The sequence below is a fragment of the Ptychodera flava genome, chromosome 10 (genome assembly GCF_041260155.1).
Source record: "Ptychodera flava strain L36383 chromosome 10, AS_Pfla_20210202, whole genome shotgun sequence".
Lineage (NCBI taxonomy): Eukaryota > Metazoa > Hemichordata > Enteropneusta > Ptychoderidae > Ptychodera > Ptychodera flava.
The window spans coordinates 26,378,930-26,402,031 of NC_091937.1; the positions used below are offsets into that span (position 1 = coordinate 26,378,930).

Consider the following 23,102-nt stretch of genomic DNA (forward strand, 5'->3'; position numbering starts at 1 on the left):
GTAGGCAAAATCGGGGAAACCCTGTGACGTCATGAGGCATTCCCAAAATGGCGGTTGTCGGTGAAGGCGCAAGAGTGCCCAGGATCTTGCTATGTTTTTTACTGCTTCACGACTTCACGCCTTTGTCCTGCAAACAGCTTTCACACAAAGAAGAGGAAAATCTTTGGGAGTCACAAGACAGAAGATCACAAAGAACTTCAACTTTTAAAGGAGTAAGTATATCAGTGATCACGCAATTTTCTGACCCGGGTGGATGGACGTCGACTGTGTTCCAGACCGAGGGTTTTATTTTTTACTCTGTTACCTGACATGCAAATTACCCAGTCTGAGCGTAGGGGTCGTCGTATGTAACGACAGTAAACGTCGGCGCATCACAAGCATAGGGAGGGGAGAAAATGAATGGGTTTCGAATTTAAAAATTGAATCCTGTAGCAGTATAATATATCATGTACAGCTGATGTAGAAATACAAAACAGGTTGTTGAATTTTATCAGCATCCAGTTAATAAGTACGTTCGTTCTATTGTGTTATCCCGCGGGTTACATCATGATGCACACATTTTGGGCAGATTATGATCGGTCAGTGCATTTCACCAAAGTCGAGTGGTCATCGAAAGATTAGAATGTATATTTTTACAGTCAACATTCTTGTTAATTAATAGTGTTCTTTGTGATAGAATTGCAAAAAAGTATGATAATGAAATGACAGCCCTACTTAATAACCATACTCATCATCATAATTAATGGGGAAATTTCAATGGCATTTATTATTTATTAAGAGAACAGCTGGACTGCGCTTAGAAGCAGACAGTTGAATGTGATATTTTGGGTGTTCAACCTTGAGAAATATAATGATATTATGAGATCTTGTTCGCAGCTTTTCACACCAGATAATTGATGAGGAGGTCGAAGGTAAAGCTGAAGAACGCTGAGCCCATATAAGCCATTGAAAATTTAGCATTATCATAGAGAACAAATATTTGTCTGTTCGTCATTAAAGATACCGTCAGACTAATGCTTATTGATACCACAGGGAGGATGTGGTTCACTGATTTTCAGTTACACCAAGGACATAGACTAGTTAATGAGAGCACACGTACAATACAGTGACCTCAAATTTCAAGAATGGTACGGTGATATTCTGCCATGCAATGATCATTTCTGATGTTACCTGAATATACCCATCCAATTCTTTGCAAGCAGAAGTGAAGTACTAGTCACCTTAACCCTTATCCTGCCAAGTTCATATTTCACATTCAGGTCAAGTTTGCTAAAACCAGTGAGGCGAATAGCATGTCCCAAGCGTTGCATTTTAACAAAGACTTGAACCTTTACTTTAAAGGCCCCTGAAAACAGAGATACTGTAAACATGACTTTTACTGACTAGCCCCGCTACAACATACAGTGCCATACCAAGTGAGTGAAAATACATGTGCCTATAGATTTGCCTCAATAGTGCTTTTGTCATTGATTCAGCAGACAGGGAAGTGATACGTACTGTCTGGCAAGAAAAGGGGTTAACACTGCCTAATGCAGCACTCATCATGGAATTCTTTTTACCTCCATAAGTTTTTATGACTCTATCATTGATAATATGAATGGAAAACAAGTTTATTTATATTTTACTCATAAGATTAAACTACCTATTTTGTGTGTAATTCTAATATTTTACTTTCTACCCCAGTAGCAGCACATACAACTTTGTCAGTGTAACTTGGAGCTTTGTAATTTTTGCTGTGCGTACTCTCCCTTCAAGTGTGTTGTTGAGCAATAAAGTGATTGATTAATTGAATTGATTGATTGATTGATTGATTGATTGTAAAGCATGGAAATAAGCACATAAAAATAGGACAGAGTACTATAAAGTAGTATATAGTGTAGTGTGCGGATATATGAGTTCATAGTTCAAAGGAAGGAAGCACAATTGTCGATAATTTGAATAGTGAAAGGTTATTTTCATACACTGGCAGTAGTCAGCACCTGTAGAAGGTCAATTGTCAGATGGTGACTTTGAAAACCATCCTTGATTTTTGACTCATTGTAAAATCTGTAGCCTTTCCTGGTGTGGCCAAGTTTCAGAGAGCAGTGTATTTAAAACTGATTTGTGTGCCATTAAAATTGTATGTTGTAGCATAGACTCTCGGAAAAAAACATTTAGCTCAAGGGCTATGGTTCTAGTATACCACTATGCTATTGTGTGTATGAATCTAGAGGTAGTCTTGATAGGGAAGCAGAAGAAAATGAAAAACTACCCCAGGAAGCAGAAAAAAATTTGATGCCTTCTGGTGAATGAATTCTACAGGTTTTAGTCTGTTTGTTTGTTTTTTTATAGAGGTTCCAATTGTCAATGAGAGCTTATCATTCCATGGTATCTTTGTCTGTATACATGTGAATATATAAGCATACTCTGATCACAGGGGGATAAGGCATGATTAGTTATAGCATATTCTGATGTCTATAGGTATTCATGGACTTTTAATAACAAAATTATCTTACGCATTTCTATACAGATTTCTGAAAATATACAAGCAAGCCACTATGGCTACCCACAAGAGAGTGCCAAACATTACAAACTTACAAGACACAGGCGGGCAGCCAGCACCGCCAGAGAGATGAAATCTTTGGTTGAAGATACAATACGTGATGTCGCAGCAAAGATTGAAAGCGATTACTCAGTAAGTGTTTGGTATCAATATTTATTAGTTCCCAATTTTTTTCCATCAAATATTTCTTCATTGCTATTCTGTTTCCGTCGTTTCAGTCAAACCCACTTTGTACAAATTTGGTTAAAAGAGTTAGCAGAAATTGGTCCTCAAATGGATCAACCTACAAATAAAATGCCTGTATTTCTATAGGTGTGTTTATTTTTTGTTCAGACATATACAGTAAATATATATTTTTAGCTCTTATGGAAAATAAGTGTATCGATATAATGTTTAAATGTGTTCATGCAGATTCAATTGTCCATCTCACAGAACATAGTATATGCTTTTTAGATAGTTCTAAGGTAGAATGTGCCTATTCAGAGTCTCAAAATTTTACAAAAATTTCCGTCAGGAAGCTGTAAACCATTCCCTTTTGAAATCAAGAACAAAATCAGTAGTCATTGGTACTGGGGAAACAAATTACCCAATTTTTACAGGCACTTGAATTCAAAATGGCCGCCGGGAAAAAATTAAAATTTTCAATTTTCACAAAAATAAGCCGGTGAAAACTTTAGTTTACTCCATGAGCTTCAAAATGAGCCCTCACAAGTGGTAGATAAAAAAAGTATTCAAGTTTGAGTCTGAATATCTGTCCTTGAAGCACATTATACCTTGACCTTCGTACCTGTAATTCTTCTTTAGACTGATTGAACTGAATCATGGCGACGTGAATGAAAATTTGGTTTTAACAAATAAAATTTTTCCCAAAACACATCTGTCCCTCAGGCAGATATTATTGATCCTTGTTTCATGAAGGTGAATTTTGTTGCAAGTCTGTTTTCGCCCAAATTATCTCCAAAAATATTATCCAGAGAAGGCTATGAACCATGATAAGCATAATGGTAATGGTGCTAGTGAGTGTTGAACTGGTGACATACCTAATGGAACTAGTGGAAGATAAATTTATAAGCAAGTTTTGCAGATATAACTTTCAAGTAAATTTGACCCAGTAAATATGAACTGAAAGTCTCGCAAATATTGACTCGTGAAGAAATGCACCTAGATGTAAGCAACACAGCAGGTGTGGCTGCTACATACGGTATACAAAAAAAGCAAAAATATCTCATAACGCAGCACCCTGCAGTCTATCAAATTTCTATATTTATAGACGAACAATGGAAAAAAACAGAACCCTGGTTTCTGACGGGCACTTTCAGTTCACTGTAATGTAGAACATAATTGGTTTGTATGAGAATAACATGATTAACGGTCTGTAAACAATGACAAGTCATTATTTCAAAAAATTATTATAAGGTTATAAAAAATGTGTAGTGTATACAAGTCAAAAAATAATTATACTGGCTTGGAGTTCTACAAAATTGATGTTAGTCAGACTGATTAATATTCCGGCCGGTGCACAGGAAATATCCGTCTATTGTTTAGCCAACAATGCTTTAGGCATTATTCTAGGTCAAACTGCAGCCTGAAAAGACCTGGTCCATTCAAATGTTCACAGAGAGTTGCAGAGGTCAGCATACAGTATCAGTTAACATGTCTAGTGGTAATGATATCTTGTCTGAAAGTGTGATTGCACACATACACACACAATGTTAAGACATTTCTGTATGTGGATATTATCATGTACTGGTAATTGTGGTTGAAATTCAGTCACCTCTGATTTCTAGAATTATATCAATAGATATAGGAACATGGATGACAATACATAACACTATTCTTTCAGTTATTGTAGGTCAGAAAGTCTTTCTCTATTCAGCAGAGCACTGCAGACTGTCAATTGTCAGTGTAATGAGCTTCTAGTTTAATTTAACCCTTTCTCCACCTTGGTTTGAACCAATCCCATTGTTTTCTATGGTAAAGTTGGACCTTTAGACAGGGAAATAGGGGTGAAAGGTTACAGGGCCGGTAGCTGTACCTTTTGATGGTTTCTGTTTCACACTATTTTTGTTCTGAATGTCAATGGCAACTTGCAAGTTCTTGTTCTGCTCCCTAGAGAATGTTGAAATGCTGACTATTAAGCTTGTCTACACAGCGTCTATATATGTGTAGCATGCACTATTATTGTTCACATTTGAATTCTAGTGCCAGACAGACATCAACAGTCAATAACAACAACACAGTCTTTACACCTAACATCAGTGTGAGGAAGTATTTTGTCACAATATATAAAGGTCAAGGTCTGGTTTTGTGACAGAACATCACCCATGATTGAAAATTACATAAGAATTCTTTTTTCCCTGAAAATTCTGAAAGCATATGCAGGTGCAGATGCAAAGCAAAGAATTTACTTTACATAATTGTACTTTGGCCTGACTTTAATTGGAATTCTTTGGTGGCTATGTTGAGAGCTGCATGTATTAAGACAAGTCCTTTCTCAGACAGTCTCACTCAGGAAGCCGTTTGTTTCATTTCACAGGTGGCCTTATATGACACTAAATGTTCATCTCCGGGAATGGTTTACAACGGTTGCCGTAGCAACATCCCCGGCATAGGTGCAGATGACAGGTACAGTGTTCCTGTGTCCATGACAACGTCAAGTGTCCATTTCAGCGACGAAGCTCAGCAGCTGATCTATGGCTCGACCCAAGATGTTGCTTTGAATAAGGTATTGGAAAATATATAGAGAAATCAGTCTAGGGTATCAACAATAATTATTACGCCCTGAATAATGTCCTTCATCAACCTTCTGAAAGCACAGGGGGTTAAACAAAATCCTAGGTTGATCAATGAAAAATGTAGCAGACTTAATTGTTGGTTACAAATTTAAATAGGACTATTAATGCTCTGCTGATCTTAATCACAGCTTCGTTACTATAGCGATGTGCATACGACATTTGTCATGTCTGACAGAGAGTTTATCTTTCTGCACATTCCTTGTGTTTGTTTCAGCAAATTGTGGTTGGATCTTTTGGAAATTTGACTTTACAATTTCAGTAATGACATTATAATAATGGTCACCAGGTATCAGATTGACCATTTTTATAAACATAATTTCCAAAAGTCGATCACTGATTTTTTTGTATATTCATACTGGAACTCGTACGCTATTGGGAATAAAGCCCTATTGTGCTAAGTTGTTTGTGATGTCTGATTTTTCCAGTGAAATGTTTTGACTACGCTCAGCACTATTGCAAATTTCAGGTAGAAGCATTATTATTGCAAGAGAAATCCTTCATTTTGGTTGGAAAACCATTCTGAATGATGGTTTTCAAGTTTTTCAATCAGAATCAAAATATAACTCGTGTGTATATAGCTTCATCTACATTAAAGCAGGCATGGCTAAATGTAGACAGAAAAATAATTTAACCCTCTGAGTGCTGTAATTTTTCCCACCAAAATTTCATCGTAACATTTTATCAATATTTATGAATTTTTCTGTAATTTTTTGATAATTTTGGACCACATGGATACAACGTGTCAATGGCTGCAACTTTTGACCAAAATTTTTGGAAAAATCTGAAAAAACTTGTCTAGATCTGAAAAAAGTCACTGGCTATGTCATACCGGTATTCTATAACGGCAACAAAAATTGACTTTGGCACTCAAGGGATTAAGGGTTATCTGGCAGCTAGTAATTTTTTCAATAAAAACATATTGAAAGACAAGACGTCAAGAGACTCCCTCAATTACCATCATTGTGTATTCTAACTTTTAAGATTTCTTATTGCTTGAATCAATCCAGGAATTCCTTGAAATTTCCTTGAGTCACCCCGCGCCCTTCCAGAGTGTTGCAGCCAGGATGCGCCCTTGCGACAATGTCCCTAAAATGGAACCCGCTGTCCCACATTCTCTTGCACTGCGGGTCACCTCCGGTGCACTCACGAGTCGACTGCAATGGGTATAGTCTGCAATTTATATCTATTTCTGACAATGGCCATTGTTTTGCATGATTATTTTTAGGCTTATGTTTATATACTTTCAAAGCTGTGATTAAAGTAACTAAAATGCAGCACTTGGTTGTAGTCTGACTGAGCTCTGATTGGAGGTAGAAACAGTATACTGTAACAATTGGCTGAAATTAAAGCATAGCAACACGGTCCCGATAGCCAGCATTCTGTTTTGTGAAACTAATTTAAATAAAATAATACAAAATTTGATTGACAGCTGATACATGTTGTCCCCAAAATGTGCAAAATGTCCCCAAAAATAGACGGTAGTGGGACACAGTGTCCCCTGGTTTAAAATTCCTGGCTGCAACACTGGCTCCAGTAGATGTAATGCGGAAAATATCCTGATGGCAAAGTCTCAAGACTTGTTTCTCTTGAAGTCGTTGCGTGTCTAATGGTTCAACCCAGAATTCGAATGAACCTCATACAAACAAAAGCATGTGCACGAACGCACATAGAAATATGCATATTTCTATATGTGTTTTACACACCTGGGTTTGTTTGTACTGCCATCTCCTTGGTGTACTTAGTCTGTAGAACACCACCATTCTTTTTATCCCTTTGAGCGCCAAAGTTAATTTTTTGTTGCCTTTACAAAATGTACTCCAGTCAAATTTTTTCAGCTTTTTGCCAAAATTTTTATGAAAACTGTAACCAATGAAATGTGGTGTCTGGTGGGTCCAAAATTATCAGAAAAATTACAGAAAAATTCACAAAAATTGGTAAAATGTTGCACTAAAATTTTGACGGGAAAAATTACAGCACTCAAAGGGTTATCCTAAAGCAGAACCACTGGCTTATACTATAGAGCACACAGAATATCATTTATCTGGGACAATGTGTGAAAACTAAGAACTTCCCTTTTTGAAAAAAAATGAATGCATTTGAAGAATAGTAATCTGTTTGTTGTCAGGTGGGTGCATACCCCTCAGGATGTTGTTAAACTTTGATATGGCTGATCACAAACCCATTTTTCAGTCTTGACTGAAATTTTGTCTTTTTTTCAGACTCTCTGGAATTCCCTCTGTGTATCAGATGGTGTGCAGAACAAATGGAAAGAGAACTTTGAGAGAGAAGGCATCTCTCTGAAATGGCAGGAGTTTGTAGACAGTTCCTCAGGGTATACCCGGGTCTACCCGGGGGTGAGTGAAACAGTCCAAAATTGCCAAGATGGATACGACCCGAGGCTGCAATCTGTAAGTCATACATATTTCAAAATTGTCGCAAATGACAGCATAAAAAACCCCTCCCATGAAAGTTCTGTACATTGTTCTTCTTTTCAAATTTGTGGTTTGTATATTCTGATTAACCAGAGCTGAAATAAAACTTTTAAATCTAAAGCAAGATAAAAATATGGGTCATGGGAAAAAATAATGAAAAGATTCATCAAAAGTTACAGATTCTGTCCCTCAAATGTCTGCATATGCTATCTGACAGTGAATCTGTGTTTCATCATACCACTAGAAACATTGTAATCTTGCACATGTTAGACTCAACCACTTATTGCAGTGCATTTACACATTGACTCTTTTAATGCTGTAATTTTTTCCACCAAAATTTCAGTGTAACATTTTACCAATTTTTATTAATTTGCTGTATGTTATTCGGTAGTTTTGGACTAAATGGCCATAACTTATTATTTGCTACAGTTTTTAACCAAAATTTTGGGAAATGTCTGAAAAAAATGTCTAAATCTGAAAAAAGTTGTTGGCAATATATTCCATACAGGCAACAAAAGTTGACTTTAGCACTCAAAGGGTTAACACGTGCAGCCACCACTGCATTGGATACCATGCTGAAATTAGTGTTGTAAAACAACTTATCTTGGACAAACACAACATGTTACGTGGATTAATAGACATGTTATAAAAACGATGGCGCCCCAGTAAAAAATCTTTTACTATCTTCATTAGCTAAAGGTCACCTGCTTTAGTTTCCTACCTATAAAACTGATTACTCCACTATAAATGCTTTTTTCCTGTTGCATGTATGACTAGAAAATTATATTAACAAATGTTTTTATGACACTTTCATAGATATTGTGAAACCAACTCTCTTAACATGAAAATTTCTGACCTGTCAGCCAGCAATAAATTTCTGTTTTTTTAAAGAGTTATAGTTTACCAACAATAAATTTGTTATCATACCGCTGATAAACAATATAAAGTGAAGAGATTTTAAAAGGCAGTGATCCGACCTGTTATTTGAAATGTTGTATTACTTGCGAGTTACAGCTGAAGTTTTATTGGTGACGTCAAAGTTCCTAAAGGAGGCCATAGTTCCTAAAGGAGGCCTTGTAAGCTGTGAAATGTACAAATCTGTCAGTATGGCCAAAGTCTTGGAAAGCGTTTAATATACGGACGGGAAAAGTCCATTCAATGCGAACGGAAATCAGATTCCGGAAGTGCTTTATACCGGCATCAATGCAGACGTCATGTTTAATTTATTGAGTTGATTCTCTTGCTTAAACATTTTCAATTTTCTTCCATAGTGGTATGCGGGCATGGTTTCCCCTCCGAAGGATGTCGCCATAGTGATAGACATAACCATGGAGACAAACATGGAATTGATGAAGAAATCAGCCCATGCCATTATCGAGACTCTTTCAAAGAGTGACCATGGGGAAATTTACTTTTCCACTGTAGCAAATGGCCTAAGGTCTCTAAAACCAGTAGGTGTCCGAGGAAAAACAGTATTTATCAAGAACACATTCTGGCTTTTTATATTTTGCTTTTTTTACATGTTAAATGCACTGTTTGTTGTATTGAAATGCAGAAATGACCAAATCTTTACTTTTGTTGAAGGAACAGCGTAGTTACAATCAGATGATACATAACTTTATGTACAGTGAAAATCAGTGTAAAATTATTGCATTTGGTATTATGTTTATGTGTAAACAATAAATTTTTATGCAGAAAATAGACCCTGTTAATAAGATTTTCAGCTTAAAGGTCAAAAACTTTGCTTAGTAGCCATATTGCAACCTAATTAATTATTTGGATTTTCTTTTTACAGGCTACTGCACAGCAAAGACACTTGTGGCACAGTGAGGTCAACGACCTCCTCTCAGAATCCCTGAATTCTTCCCTCGGGGATATGGCCTCATTGGCAATGGAAGATCTGCAGGCGCACACGCTGGGTGGTTCCCCGGGGGGTTGTGCCCGAGTGATGGTTATTTTGACAGACAGACTGGTAAAGGTGGACGTACTGTATGACGTCACCAATGATATTTTCAAACCCATGGACGCCAGAATATTCACTTATACCATGGGCCAACATGCACTGCACAATCCTTTCGCAAAGCAGGTATGAAAGACAACCGCAAGATTGTTTATCGTGTAAAATGCAACAACGACAACAAGTACATTGTCACAGATTTTACAAAACAACAAACAAAACCTGGCATCCCTTGCTTTCTCAAATTTCACTGTTTGTGTATGTTTTGTCTTTCTATACTTTCATTATTTACATATTTTTTGTAACAAAAAAAATATCTCACAATTTTGATTATGCGTACAGTAACGAAAGAAGTTTTTTTTTATGCAAGAGTGCAATGTCTGTCAAGTTTTCAGCGAGATCTCAACAATACAAATACTAGATTGTGGTATTCCATCCACACTTATGTAAACACCTTGATCATGAATTCAAAGTGGAGTGTTTCTTTTTGAGTCAACTTTACCTGGCAGTGACCCGAAAGGTTTCTTGTCTATTTTCAGATATCCTGTGACAATAACGGCGTGTGGTTTGCTTTGCAAAATGTATCAGATATCCATCTAATTAGTCGATATTATCAGCTATTATCAGAGGCAGAGCATCTGCCGAGTGTACTTTGGAGTGAGATCCATCAGTTCAGGTGAGAGTGTTTTCTTACTTGCCCTCCGTTGTGGTTCAAATTGTTGATTCAGTCACGGCCCCTCTATAGGGACCGTGATTCAGTACAATATTACTGTTGATGTGCCTTCTCGTGGTCCTCGGCAATTTATTTACACCTCTCAGACTTTTTAGCTGACATTTGGTGTATGTATATACATATGCCAAAAAGAGCTTATACATGTATGGTAAGTCAGTGGTGTCTCTGTATATCTTAATGTATGTATGTATGCAGGTATGTATGTGTGTGTGTGTGTATGCTTTATGACTTCCTTTTTGGTTGAAACAACGGTAACATGATTTTCCTGTAACAGTGTACAACCTTTTTTATCCTCATATTGTGAAACTATAAAAGCAGTACAAATGGATGGCAGCGGAAATACTGATTAGAACAGCAACTAAGTGGATGTTTGTCAACGTTTCTTTATCAAACTGTATCAAAAAAGTCTGCATGTTGATAGTGAATACCTATCACCTGATCATGAGGGCTATATAATGATGGTAATGCATATACTAACACAGGGGAATCCTGGGATACATAGTGTGATGAAATATACCATCCACCATTGAACTTGGATTGAATTGCTGTTCTTACAGTATCAATGCTTTTGTGCTATTTAGATTAAAAAAGATTGGGAAACTGCAGATCAACATTTTTGCTTTACTTTTATAGTTTTTTTGTATAAATATTCTCAGCATCTATTTACATGTCTCTTATAATTACTTGAACAGCACAAAAACTGAACAAAATCAGCATTTGTTCCTTGTAGGAAAGAAAAGTAATTTTGAAAACAGTTCTCTCTGTCTTCCGTTGTCAGACAAGATTTTACGGAATAATTGGTGGGTGTTCTGAAAAGATATTTATTTCATCACCATTATTTATTAATTATTAATTATTAATATTATTATTATCTATTATTCCTGATGTTATTTTTTGTTAGGTATGAAAACACTACAGGGGTCACCGGCTGTCTGCCTGCGACAAACAACTCCAACACCATTCTTGATAACATCGGTGTGGCATGTGTGTTTTTGGAAAAGTCAACCTTCTCAGATTTTCGTGATGATGGCTCCAAGGTAAGGGATTAGGTCTTTCCTGTCTTTCCTGTGAAGGAGACACCTCCATATAAGGCAAAGAGAATTATATTATCAATGTATATAAACGTTAAAGGTATACTGTCACCTATTCCAATTTTGCCACAGTTACCATGGAAAAAGAAAATCTAACCAATCACAGATTTTAAGCGGGTGGCCGCTTTGTAAAAACAGCGCCCTCACATGGGCATTTTGAATACCATTTGACCATATATCGGCATATTTAAATTACAGGTGACTGTATACCTTTAACATCAAGGAATGGATAAAGAATTCTTCTGAGGAAAAATATTTTTTTCATTTTTATCAGTGTCAGAATAACGCTAATGACATTACTATACACTTTCATCTGTAAGCTATGGAATTTTGTCATACAGTTAGCTGTAGAACAGTGTGCCATCTTAACCAACACGATGGGCCTTGACGCAAATAAAGAGCCTGTGACACAAGAAACCTTTTGGTTTGCATGTAAAAATAACGGGCTAACGCAAAGAATGTTTCTACATTTTGTGAAATTGACGCCGTTTTGAGAAAAACATGTTTGTTAGAGGGCGCACTGCTGTGGGATCAGTGAGCACAGAGTCCACTAGCAGTGACATGCATTACAATAAATCTTGGTGTTATCAGATGATAGTTGGCCTTTGACCTGACATAGACATTTTATTTAAATGCCAGAAAATCTGATATCTCAGTATTTATTGCAGAACGTGTTGTCTTGGTACAATATTGGTACCTCTGCTGTATGATAACCTCTGACACTAATCTTGGGATTTTGTGAATAATCATGTGATAAGGGACAGTTGCTGTAACTGTGAATTAATTCTCAATATATTTGTTCTGTGAAAAGCACATTTTGTCATTCCCTATCATACAGTATCAACCTTAAAAACACTGTACAATTTGTACACTATGAAATGTTACCAATGATAACCGAGTTACAATCCAGACCAATGTTTAGTCATAAACAATACAATTTGAAACGTACACGCTTGACATTTATACATGATGTTTTTTGAGTTGTACAATAAGAAGTACTTTACAAGTAGATGGAAATAAAACATCAAAAGTTGGAGTTTTGTGGACTTTCCAGTCACTGACATGCAAAGTATTCAAATAATTGCAACATTATATCTTTTTTCTGTCATTGGTGTAAAAAAATAGCTATTTTGGGATCATTGCAGACTGTTAGTATAGGCTGACTTGACAAGCTGAATACAGTGTACCTCAGTATTTGGGGAGTGGCCGGAACAAGAAATTGTAATTGACAGCGACTTTACACTCCTGGAAAGTCCTTGAATTTCAAGCTTCCCAGAAAGTCCAGGAAAAGTTGTTGAAAATGAGACTGAGTCCTGGAAAATTGATAATCCTTCCACAATTTTTTAAAAAGTGACATGATCAGTCAAGACACCGTAAAAATTATACGTAAATTGATATAGGAAAAGGATATATTGTAAAAATGATACTTGGAAAATGGTATTTTGGACCTCACAAAGTCCTGGAATATTGTTGAAAAAGTATTTTAATACCAGATGACCTTGAGTATGGACCCTGTATGACATGAAAAAGCAAAAATAGTGAAAAAAATCATCAAATTATACAGCGACTTGCCCTTTTATGTACTACAAACTTTGCATATCAATTGATCAACAAATTCACAAAATACCCAAACTGTTTAAACTTTACCCAGGTACTGACTGAAATGGCAGAATCTAACAGAACAAAGTGTCCGATTCGACTCTTCAGTAAATTTGACCTGAAAGAACTCCGACCGGAGAACTCACAATGTGACCGTCCAATCAGCAGAACTGCTCGGGAACTGAAGGATTTGGCAGAAAACGCTGTCAAGAAAGCTGGTTGGAGAGCTACAATCTCTTACCCGGTATGTTCTAAAAATACCTCTGACGGGAGACATGTCTGCATTCTCATGAATTAAGGTAGAATGCGCCTCGGGGGCAGATATTCGGACTCTCAAACTTTAACAATTCTGATCTACCACTTGTGGATGGGAGGGGGGATCATTTTAAAGCTCTTGGTGAAAAAAAAAACTTTTTACTGGCTTAGTTTTTCAAAATTCAAAAATTTTATGTTTCTCCATAGAGTTAACACAGGAATGGTGGCCATTTTGAATTTCAAATATCGGTAAATCTTTGGTTATTTGTGTCTCTAGTGCCAAAATTTGCACGATAACCCCCGATTTTTATTCTTGATTTTGAAAGAGAATGGTTGAAAGGTTCCTTGAGGAAAGTTTGAGAAAAAGTTTAAGTCTTTCACTTTCGAGGCACATACTACCTTAAGCAAACAGTTTGATATTTCGGACAAGAGATAAATGATGATTTCATGAAACTCTTGTTCTTGTGAAAGAGGCAAAATTCAGTGTCTTCTGAGAACCCACCAGTAATTTCCCTCCACCCTTGGCAGAACTTATGCGTTTCTGAACTCAAAGAAAAGCTTGAATTTTATGACAAATTTTAATAAAAATTGTAATGGGAGTCAGTAAATGTCAGTGCATTTGTGCAGTTGTTAGTGTCTGTACCTCTTTTCCATGCGAAATGTCCTCATTTTTAGCTACTATAGACTATAGTCTATAGAAGCTATTGGGATGGGTATCCGTCCGGCGTCCGTCGTCAGTCTGTATGTATGTATGTATGTATGTATGTATGTATGTATGTATGTATGTATGTATGTATGTATGTCCGTTTGTGAGGCGTCCGTCCACTCAAATATCTTGAGAACCGCAGTACTTACTGATTTGATATTTGTTGTGTAGATGAAAAATATGATTTTGAGAAACTATTTTTTTTAATTTTTTGATATTGTTGAAAATAGGCAAATTAATGCCAAAAAAGGTGTTTTTGGTAAAAAATCTTCTTCTTCATAACCGTTGGTCAGACAGCTTTGTTATTTGGTATACAGATCCCTAGGGGTAACCCAACTTAGATTTGTTCAAATTGTGATGAAATATGCAAATGTGTATTTTTAAGGAATTTTTTTGTCATTTTGGTCAAAATTTGACTTACATTGTATGTAATTCTTGTACTGTATAAACCCTATCAATTCACCCAGAAAAAAATAATTAATATGATTTTAAATAATTGAATTAATTAGGAAATCATCAAAGCCAAAATAATTTTAGTGTAGAATTATCAGAAAGTTCAACTTTTTTTGACAGTTCATAGTGAAATGCTTACCATCTTGGAGGATTAAAACATGTAAAGGCAACTTTCCTGAATCCCAACTTTGACATATTCTGAACCGTCATTTATTGTGCCCTGTATGTTATCTAAAAGAAATTGCTCAAAAAAGTCGATAGAGATAGAGTAAGTTCTAATTTGCATTTATGGTTGACTTGGTAAGAATAAAATAAAATTACTTTTTGAGGAAAAAAATAGAGTGGTCAATTAAAGAGTGGTCAAAGTGATAGGGTTTTTATGGTAAAGCTGGGCTGTAAGATTCCTCATGTGCTATTTATAGCAATTATGCAATCTGTGTAAACAGTGCAATGAAAGTTACATGATTTCTTATAATGCTTTTGATGACCTTGAACTTCTTAAGTTTCAAACATTTGTCTCTTCAGTGTGCTTTCTCTGAGTATGTACAGTCTCAACTTATTCAACAGAACTCACTTACAATGTTAATCAAAGATATCCACCTTCTTCATCAATACATGTGTCACAAAAGGTTATTCTCTACATAACACAGCAGAGCTCTGTCAACTGTTGAGTTGCTTGTTCTTTCAAAACCGCTGGTCAGACAGCTTTAATATTTGGTTTACAAGTCCCTAGGATGACCTAAGTGAGATAATTTCATACAGTAAGGAAATACTTAATTTTGTATCCATGTCTATAGTAGCTTCAGGGACTTTGGCCCTATTTTTTGTGTTTTCCCAACAGATACCGTGGACCTCCGGACATTGTGATTCCAGAAAGGATTTCCGAGACACGTGCAGACATCCACCAGAAGATTTGATAGATGAAGAACTGTTCCAGCGAAAGGTCTCAACAGAACATGCAACCACTCACCTGACAGCAGAAATGGTGAAAATGATATCCCAAGATGCAACACTGGAAGACTTCAAATCAAACAAGGTACCTGTAATTAGGAAGATGGTTGTCTTCTATTTGTGTCCACTTTGATATATATGTCAAAGGTGAAGGTGAACAGGTCAAGAGTGATGGCAGATAGTTCAAAGGTGATGGTAGAAGGTCATAGGTCAAAGGTGATAATCATGTCAACTAATGGTATTTATTTATTGTGGTTAATATCGTACAAAATGTGTTTGGTGACATTCAGGGAAGTTCTGAAAAGTCTTCACAAAATTAACCCTTTGAGTGCTGTAATTTTTCCCTCCAAAATTTTAGTGCAACATTTTACCAATTTTTTTGAATTTTTCTGTAATTTCTTTGATCATTTTGGACCAAATGGACATGCATTTCATAGGCTACAGTTTTATACCAAAATTTTGGCAAAAATCTGAAAAAAATTGACTAGGGTATATTTTGTAAAGGCGTCAAAAATTGACTTTGGCGCTCAAAGGGTTAAGGGGGAGGTTACGTGAACAACTCGGCAAAGTATTGAAAATATGGGCACAATATTGCCCTTAAAACTGTGAGCGCTTCTGAAAATGCCTGTTATGACCACGTACATGTGTATAATTGCTCAGAGTTGAAATTTTCTGAACTTGTTTAATTTTGTCTTTTAAGGTAGTACCGGTACTGTACTTCAAAAGTGGATGACTTAAACTTTTGCTCAAACTTTCCACAGTTAATCTTTCAACAGTCCTCGTACTAAATCAAGTACAAAGTTTGCTACAAGAAAAATAAATTACCTATTAACATTTACAGATATTTGAAGGGCCAACATCCCTGTGTTAGCCTTACAGGGAAAAATTAAATTTTGAACTTTTGAAAAATTGCATGGTGAAAATTTTTCTTATTCCAAGAGCTTTAAAATTAAATCACATACGTGATCGATCAGAAAAAGAATGGAGAGTCTGGGTGCATTCTAACTTAAATTTGAACTTCTATAAGATTTTAATTACCTTATATCCATGAAAAGAGCCTGTAACCTACTATATGGAGTAATTAAAGGTATACTCTCACCTGTTCCAATTTTGCCTCAGTTGCCATGGTAAGAGAAAATCTAACCAATCACAGATTTTAAGCGGGTGGCGGCTTTTTAAAAACAGCGCCCTCACATGGGCGTTTTGAATACCAAGGAACGCCCCTTTGACCATATATGGGCATATTTAGATTACAGGTGACTGTATACCTTTAAGATATTGTGAACAAAGGCTTACACAGTCTGTTTCTCTTCATGCATCAGGAACTCTATTCATCACTGTGTGCGGCAGAAAGTTTAGACGCCAACTGGCAGACATTCTTGGACGAGAGTTTGGACATCAGGTGGCAATTTTACGGAGACCAGAAAAATCGATTCATCAGGCTTTATCCAGGAATTCAAGACACGGAGGAACAATGCTCCAAGAAAGATTCTGAAGCACCTTTCAGAACAGTAAGGAATTTTATTTTCGGAAGCACACTGATAAAAAATTGATAGATATCACTTCATTAGTATCTTTGTATTAGGATTGTTTGCAGTATCTCAGAGGTTCTAATTTGAGTTATAAAACATGCCCTTTTTTCATGAGAGCACTATAGGAAGAAAACCAGGTGAAAGGACCAGTATGCAAAGATAAAACCAATTAATATTCATAGTTTGTCTGTTTAAAATATTTTTTTAGCTCTGCTGTCAGTGACATTGAGCTTATCAAAAAGGTTGTCATGTGTTGTTGTCTTTTGTTGTCTGTCCTCTGTCTTGCATTCAAAGCTTCTCTTCAAAAGCAGCCACACCAATCACTTGTATGTTTCATATTCAGGTAGGTCCCTGGGTATGACATCCATCAGGTTTGTTCAAATTGTGGTGAAATAAGCCACTGTACATTTTAAAGGCCATGTTTCCTGTTTTGGGTAAGAAATGTTCCAAACCTCTGGTCAGATGCTTTGGTGACCAAAGTGAGATTTGTCAAAATCACGAGGAAATCAACAATTTTGTGTTTTGAAGGATTTTCTTTTGCTCTGTATTGTCAATTTTGAAAAAAAATCATCTTCTGTAGAAAGGTCTGTCCACTGGCAATCAAGGTTGCTGTGACCTCATTCAGTCTTGTTCGAATGGCGATTACATTTTGTTACGCGAAAGAAAACGAACAAAAAAGGTGAACTCAGCAGTTTCCTTTTAAAACGAAAATTTATTACAAAAATAAAACTAACCACTAAGTCAAAGGATAGAATAAAAACTGTAAAAGTGTACAGGCTACTTATCTCAGCTGTGACGGCAAAGCTCCAGTCTCAGAGTTGTAACAGTCAGTCGGTGAATGAACAGTCCTTTGGCTTGCAGGCTTGAAGTTGCACAACGTCCACAGTATAAATCCAGGGTAGCAGTGAAGGTCTTGAAAAGTCTTGAAATTAATACTGCTGGAGTTTCTAAAGACTTGAAGTAACACGCAAGAGACACGATTCCAAATCTCTGCCTGCAAGCTGTGCCGGTCCCCTATTTATACTCTTGTGGTTACATAAGAGCATATAAGAACAATCTAGAACTTTTATTGACATGCTAATTACTGCTCTAAATTTATCTCCCTTGCACACTAATTAAATTTCCAGAACATTCCAAACATGACTAATTGAATTCAAGGTTGTGAGGTCATTAAGGGCAGTGACCTTGAGAATGTTCTAGACTAATTAAACACAGGTCATGAATGTGGGGGAAAATGACCTACATAACAATGTGCATATGCCAATTTTTGAGGTTAATTTTCTCATTTTTGGGTCAAAGACATCACCTTTTCTATGCCACTGGTCTTGCAACTTTAAAATTTAATATGCAAGTATGCTCATCGTCACCATAAATTCTCGATTTTATCTTTCAGTGGTTTCCTAGTGCAGCTTCCAGTCCCAAAGATGTCATCATTCTAATTGACGTGCATCACGAGGAGCAGTTGTCATTGATACAGGAGGCAGCGGCCAGTATGGTCAACACTCTCACCAGATACGATTTTGCCAACATCGTCAGCAACGGCCGGGAGCTATACCAAGGAATGGTGAAAGCCACCAAGGACCGGAGAGAGGAAATGATGAACTTTGCCAGGAATGTGAGCGTCTCCGACACTCTTGATGTGATCGGTTCTTTCGAGAAGGCCAAGGCGTTGTGGGAACGGGGAAATAAAGTATCCGGATGTGTGGAGGCCATCTTGTACGTCTCAGATTCCTTATTGCCAGACAGTGACCTGCTACGTATCGGGAATATCCTGCAAACACTGGACAGTTTCCGTGTCTTTACATACAGCATTGGTCCGCTGGCTGATCAGACAAATTTATGGCAGTTAGCGTGTCAAACAAGTGGGGTATGGGTGAATGTTGAGACGCTTTACGATCTTTGGAAGCAGATTAGTGACTATTACAATTATTTCAGCAGCAATGAGCAAACAGAGAAAGTGATTTGGTCTGATGTATATGAGGACAGGTAAGTTTCCCCTAGTGCCCTTTAAGAATAGTTGAAAAAAATTGATTGTTTTGGAACAAAGTCCGTGAAAAATATGAAAAAATGCTGTGGCAACTTCATCAAATTACTGTTTGTCATGAACACAAACCAACTGACATGTAATCAACTGACATGTTGGCAAAAAAACCCCAGATAATTTCTTCCATCTACTTACTGTGGTTGCACTTCCTTTTAATAAATCTACTTCAGTCCGGTGTATGGAAAAAGACGAAATGTTTTCTGAACAGTTTTTTTGCGAAGGGCGGCAAGCAGGTAAATGTTACAGGGCTTCCCCAGTCATTTTACCAGGGTTCCCCTTGGTGTATCAATAGAATCAAATGGGGGACAGAAGCAATATTACAGGGGTTCCCATATCATTTACCAAATATTCCCCAACCTTAGCAAAAACCACTGCTGAAGATAACAAAAACTTGAAAAAATATAGGTAATTAGAAAAACTTGATGCCGATATTACTGGAAAATCTTTAATTGCAAGGGTCGGTAATATCTTTTTGCAAGTTGTGAAATTTAGCACAGCTAACTTTCAGCCATGAAATCTTGGATAAAAATTTAGTGGTTGAAGGCAACAATGGGAAAAGTCCGAGGCAACTTTTTGAAATTAGGTAACACATCATGCAGTATTGAAATTGTCTCATTTTGGCACTGGTTACAGCGAGTAGTGCTATGATTTTCTTTATACGGAAAAAATGTGATTGAAGCCTTTCTTCAACTGTCAATGTCAAGAGTATCCACATTTGGCGAATCGTGCTAATCGCAAATGACATCACTTTTCTTTCATTAATATGCAGAAATAAATTTTTGACCTCATTTTCTGCAAGAACAATGAAACCTGCTAGTGTTATAATGGATACTGAAAGTCACACTAATTCATATGAATTCATGGCTCAGACTACAAGCTGCAACTACAGCCATGCATACATCAACAAAATTTGTCCAAACATCAGGCAGCGTTGTCCGATTTTGCATGCATGCAGCTATATTTAGTAACAAACCTGAAATCGTGCTCAGCGCTATTATATCAATATGTTTGTGTGTTCCTTTGTTTAATGTATAATCTCTTTGTTTTGTTTGTTTTCCTAACAAGATACGGCATAGGGAAGGTCCTTTCCGGATGTCTGCCCATCTACAACACTCAAAGCAAACACCTTTCCCTGTTGGGTGTTGTCTGTGTTGATATTCTTGAAAAAACGTTATTGAGTTATCCAGATGGAAACAATGTAAGTCCATAATATCATCATCCAAACTTCCACAAATGTGACACAGAGGTGTCCTTTCATTAAACTAAAAGGTAGAATGCGCCTCGGGGACAGATATTCGGACTCTCAAATTTTTTTCAATTCTTTACTGATCTACCACTTGTGGGGGCTCATTTTAAAGTTCTTGGAGTAAGAAAAATTTTCATTGTCTTAGTTTTTCAAAAATCGAAAGTTTTATTTTCCCCTTAGAATTAGTACAGGGATGGCAACCATTTTGAATTCCACAGCTCAGTATAAATGTTAGGTTACCTATATGTTTCTCTACTACCAGACTTTGCACGGTGACCCCTGATTTGGTAAGAGAGTGGTTGAAAGTTCATGTTTGAGGCGCATACAACATTAAAGCTTGAGAAGCAACCTTTTGACATTTATTTTCACTCACTCAACTTGAGCTTACATTGGTCATTGGAAAGTCAAAGTCTCATTAACCCTTTGAGTGCTGTAATTTTTCCCACCAAAATTTTAATGCAACATTTTACCAATTTTTATGAATTTTTCTGTAATTTTGTGATAAGTTTTGGACCAAACAGACATCACATGTCATTGGCTACAGGTTTTCATCAAAATTTTGGCAAAAATCTGAAAAAAATTTGACTTGGGTACATTTTATAAAGGTGACAAAAATTGACTTTGGCGCTCAAAGGGTTAAAACTGAGTAAGGATGTTAAGTATTTACCATACACACATTTCTCATTAATCAGGAGCTGAAGGTAGGGATAAGTTGAGGTATTATTGGAGGTGAATGTCTAGCCGTTGCTGTCTGGCTAAACCTACACATTTGCTAATACTCCTTGCACTGTGTTGGCACTTTCCTTCCATGATTCCAACCCTGAAGTTTACCAAAACATTTTGTTGGTTGGCAGTCATTCTACCATTGACATCCACGAGCTTTCATAGACTTGTTCATTTTAATTTGCACACTGTCTCCCCATGATTGTTGTGTTATGAATGCACAAGTGAAGTGCAGTGTGTGGAAGTTGGCAAGTTGCTGTAACAATATTGAGTCGTAGCACATGCTGTAATGGGACACACCATACTTGTTTATTCTCAGTCAGGCCAAAGCAAATAAATTCTTCGTTTTACTCCCTATGTGTGTTTTTTGGAGTTTTTCAGAAGAAAAAAAACAGTGGATTTAAATCGGAGTTTACCACACACTGTTTTGTGCCTAAACACCATTGTTTACAAATTTTGTAAAATGTACCTATCAACAACTGCATTCCTGCAGAATTTCACGTCATAGTATAGACTTAGGAGGTAAAAAAGAATTTTCTGTTTTGATTCATGAATGGGCTCTCATATTACATAGAAACAATCAAGTAAATACAACATGCGTATGAAAAATCTGCTGTGTGTTTTTTAAAATTTTAAGTGGATGCAAAACAAAGAATTTAATTACTCTAACCTAACATTTACCAGTATTCATCAGATGGATTAACCCTTTCACCACCATGGTTTGTCCCTAATCCATTGTTTTCTATGGTAAAGTTGGACCTGTATACAGGGAACTGGGGGTGAAAGGGTTAAAAAGTATCAGACACAGAGCAAATCATACACTGTACAAATTACTGACTGGTAACTTCAATTGTCAAATTTCAGGTGTACCAGTCTATGATGGGCGGCGACAGACGGTGTCCGGCAATCCAGCTCAAGGATAAAGAAATAGAAGAGCTCAGAGAAGGGGATGAGAAATGCGAAAGACAAGCCATCACATCTGCCAAACAGCTGTATAGGTACACTGCAGATGCACTGCGTAGGCAGGCGTACTCGGCACACGAAAGCTACAAACGCATGCAAGAACGAAAAGTTACATCTTGTCCTTTCAAGGTTGATATAGTCAAAGCCTGTCCGAGAACGCCACCGGAGACAACCACCAAACCTGCCGTGGCTTTCCCACAACAAGTTCTACAGAAATCCACGGTGTTGTTGACAAGTTCAGACAGCGCCACAATCACCGACGGCCTCGCACACCTGGCTGTTGACACCCCCTTGTTGGCAGCGCTCTGTCTCTCGCAGCCTTTTGTTCAAACGTGGAACAGTTACTCCCAGGTGGCGTATCATTTCTTTGTCGGGCCAAGACCAAGCACCAAGTTCGTAAGGGTGTTCCCTGACGTCATCTTTGGAAAGGACGATAACTTCTGCAATGAAGGTGAAAGTTCGGAACGAATTTTAAGAATTCAAAAAGAGGTAAGCCAAGGATGTATCGTACATTGCTTTTTTCTACTAGTGTCTGCGATGTTTCAGAGAACCCACCATTCTAAACAGCTTTATCTTTAAATATTGTGAACGGAGAATGGACATGATATTGTGTTTTGGCATTATGCAATATTACAAAGACCACTCACAAAACATGACAAGAGATTTCATCATCATAATGTCATGTAACTGTTTGTTCATACTCTTTTCTCAAGTCGTATTGTAGCTGAATTGTCGGAAAATTACTCTATGTCATTGTCCCGTCATTAGATTCTGACACTAAGAGGTCACCTTGTGCATACATAAATATCTGTAATTTACATTCACCAACCATGGTTAGATTAAAGGTATACAGTCACCTGTTGCAATTTTGCCACAGTTACCATGGAAAGAGAAAATCTAACCAATCACACATTTTAAGCAGGTGGCCGCTTTTTTAAAAACAGCGTGCTCACATGGGCATTTTGAATACCAAGGAACCCCCCTTTGACCATATACGGGCATGTTTAGATTGCAGGTGACTGTATACCTTTAAGCTTAATTTCCAGTGTTTTGGGCAATCACTGTGTTAAGGTAGGATGT

At 36.9% G+C, this 23,102-nt stretch overlaps 2 protein-coding genes across 4 annotated transcripts in view; both read left to right on the forward strand.

The window, feature by feature from the left end:
* LOC139142359 (complement C1q and tumor necrosis factor-related protein 9B-like) overlaps window positions 1–23,102 on the forward strand; it is a 98,193-nt gene that overhangs the window by 24,654 nt on the left and 50,437 nt on the right. The window lies entirely within an intron of this gene.
* LOC139142353 (uncharacterized) overlaps window positions 27–23,102 on the forward strand; it is a 40,578-nt gene continuing 17,502 nt past the window's right edge. For both annotated transcript variants that reach the window (XM_070712268.1, XM_070712269.1), the window contains exons 1-14: window positions 27–212; window positions 2,510–2,674; window positions 5,079–5,267; window positions 7,557–7,745; window positions 9,041–9,220; window positions 9,565–9,855; window positions 10,266–10,402; window positions 11,361–11,496; window positions 13,202–13,393; window positions 15,405–15,599; window positions 16,837–17,025; window positions 18,440–19,032; window positions 20,156–20,288; window positions 21,924–22,511. In XM_070712268.1, coding sequence (XP_070568369.1) covers window positions 48–212; window positions 2,510–2,674; window positions 5,079–5,267; window positions 7,557–7,745; window positions 9,041–9,220; window positions 9,565–9,855; window positions 10,266–10,402; window positions 11,361–11,496; window positions 13,202–13,393; window positions 15,405–15,599; window positions 16,837–17,025; window positions 18,440–19,032; window positions 20,156–20,288; window positions 21,924–22,511 — 3,342 coding nt within the window. In that variant the 5' untranslated portion in view covers window positions 27–47. The remainder of the gene's footprint in view (window positions 213–2,509; window positions 2,675–5,078; window positions 5,268–7,556; window positions 7,746–9,040; window positions 9,221–9,564; window positions 9,856–10,265; window positions 10,403–11,360; window positions 11,497–13,201; window positions 13,394–15,404; window positions 15,600–16,836; window positions 17,026–18,439; window positions 19,033–20,155; window positions 20,289–21,923; window positions 22,512–23,102) is intronic.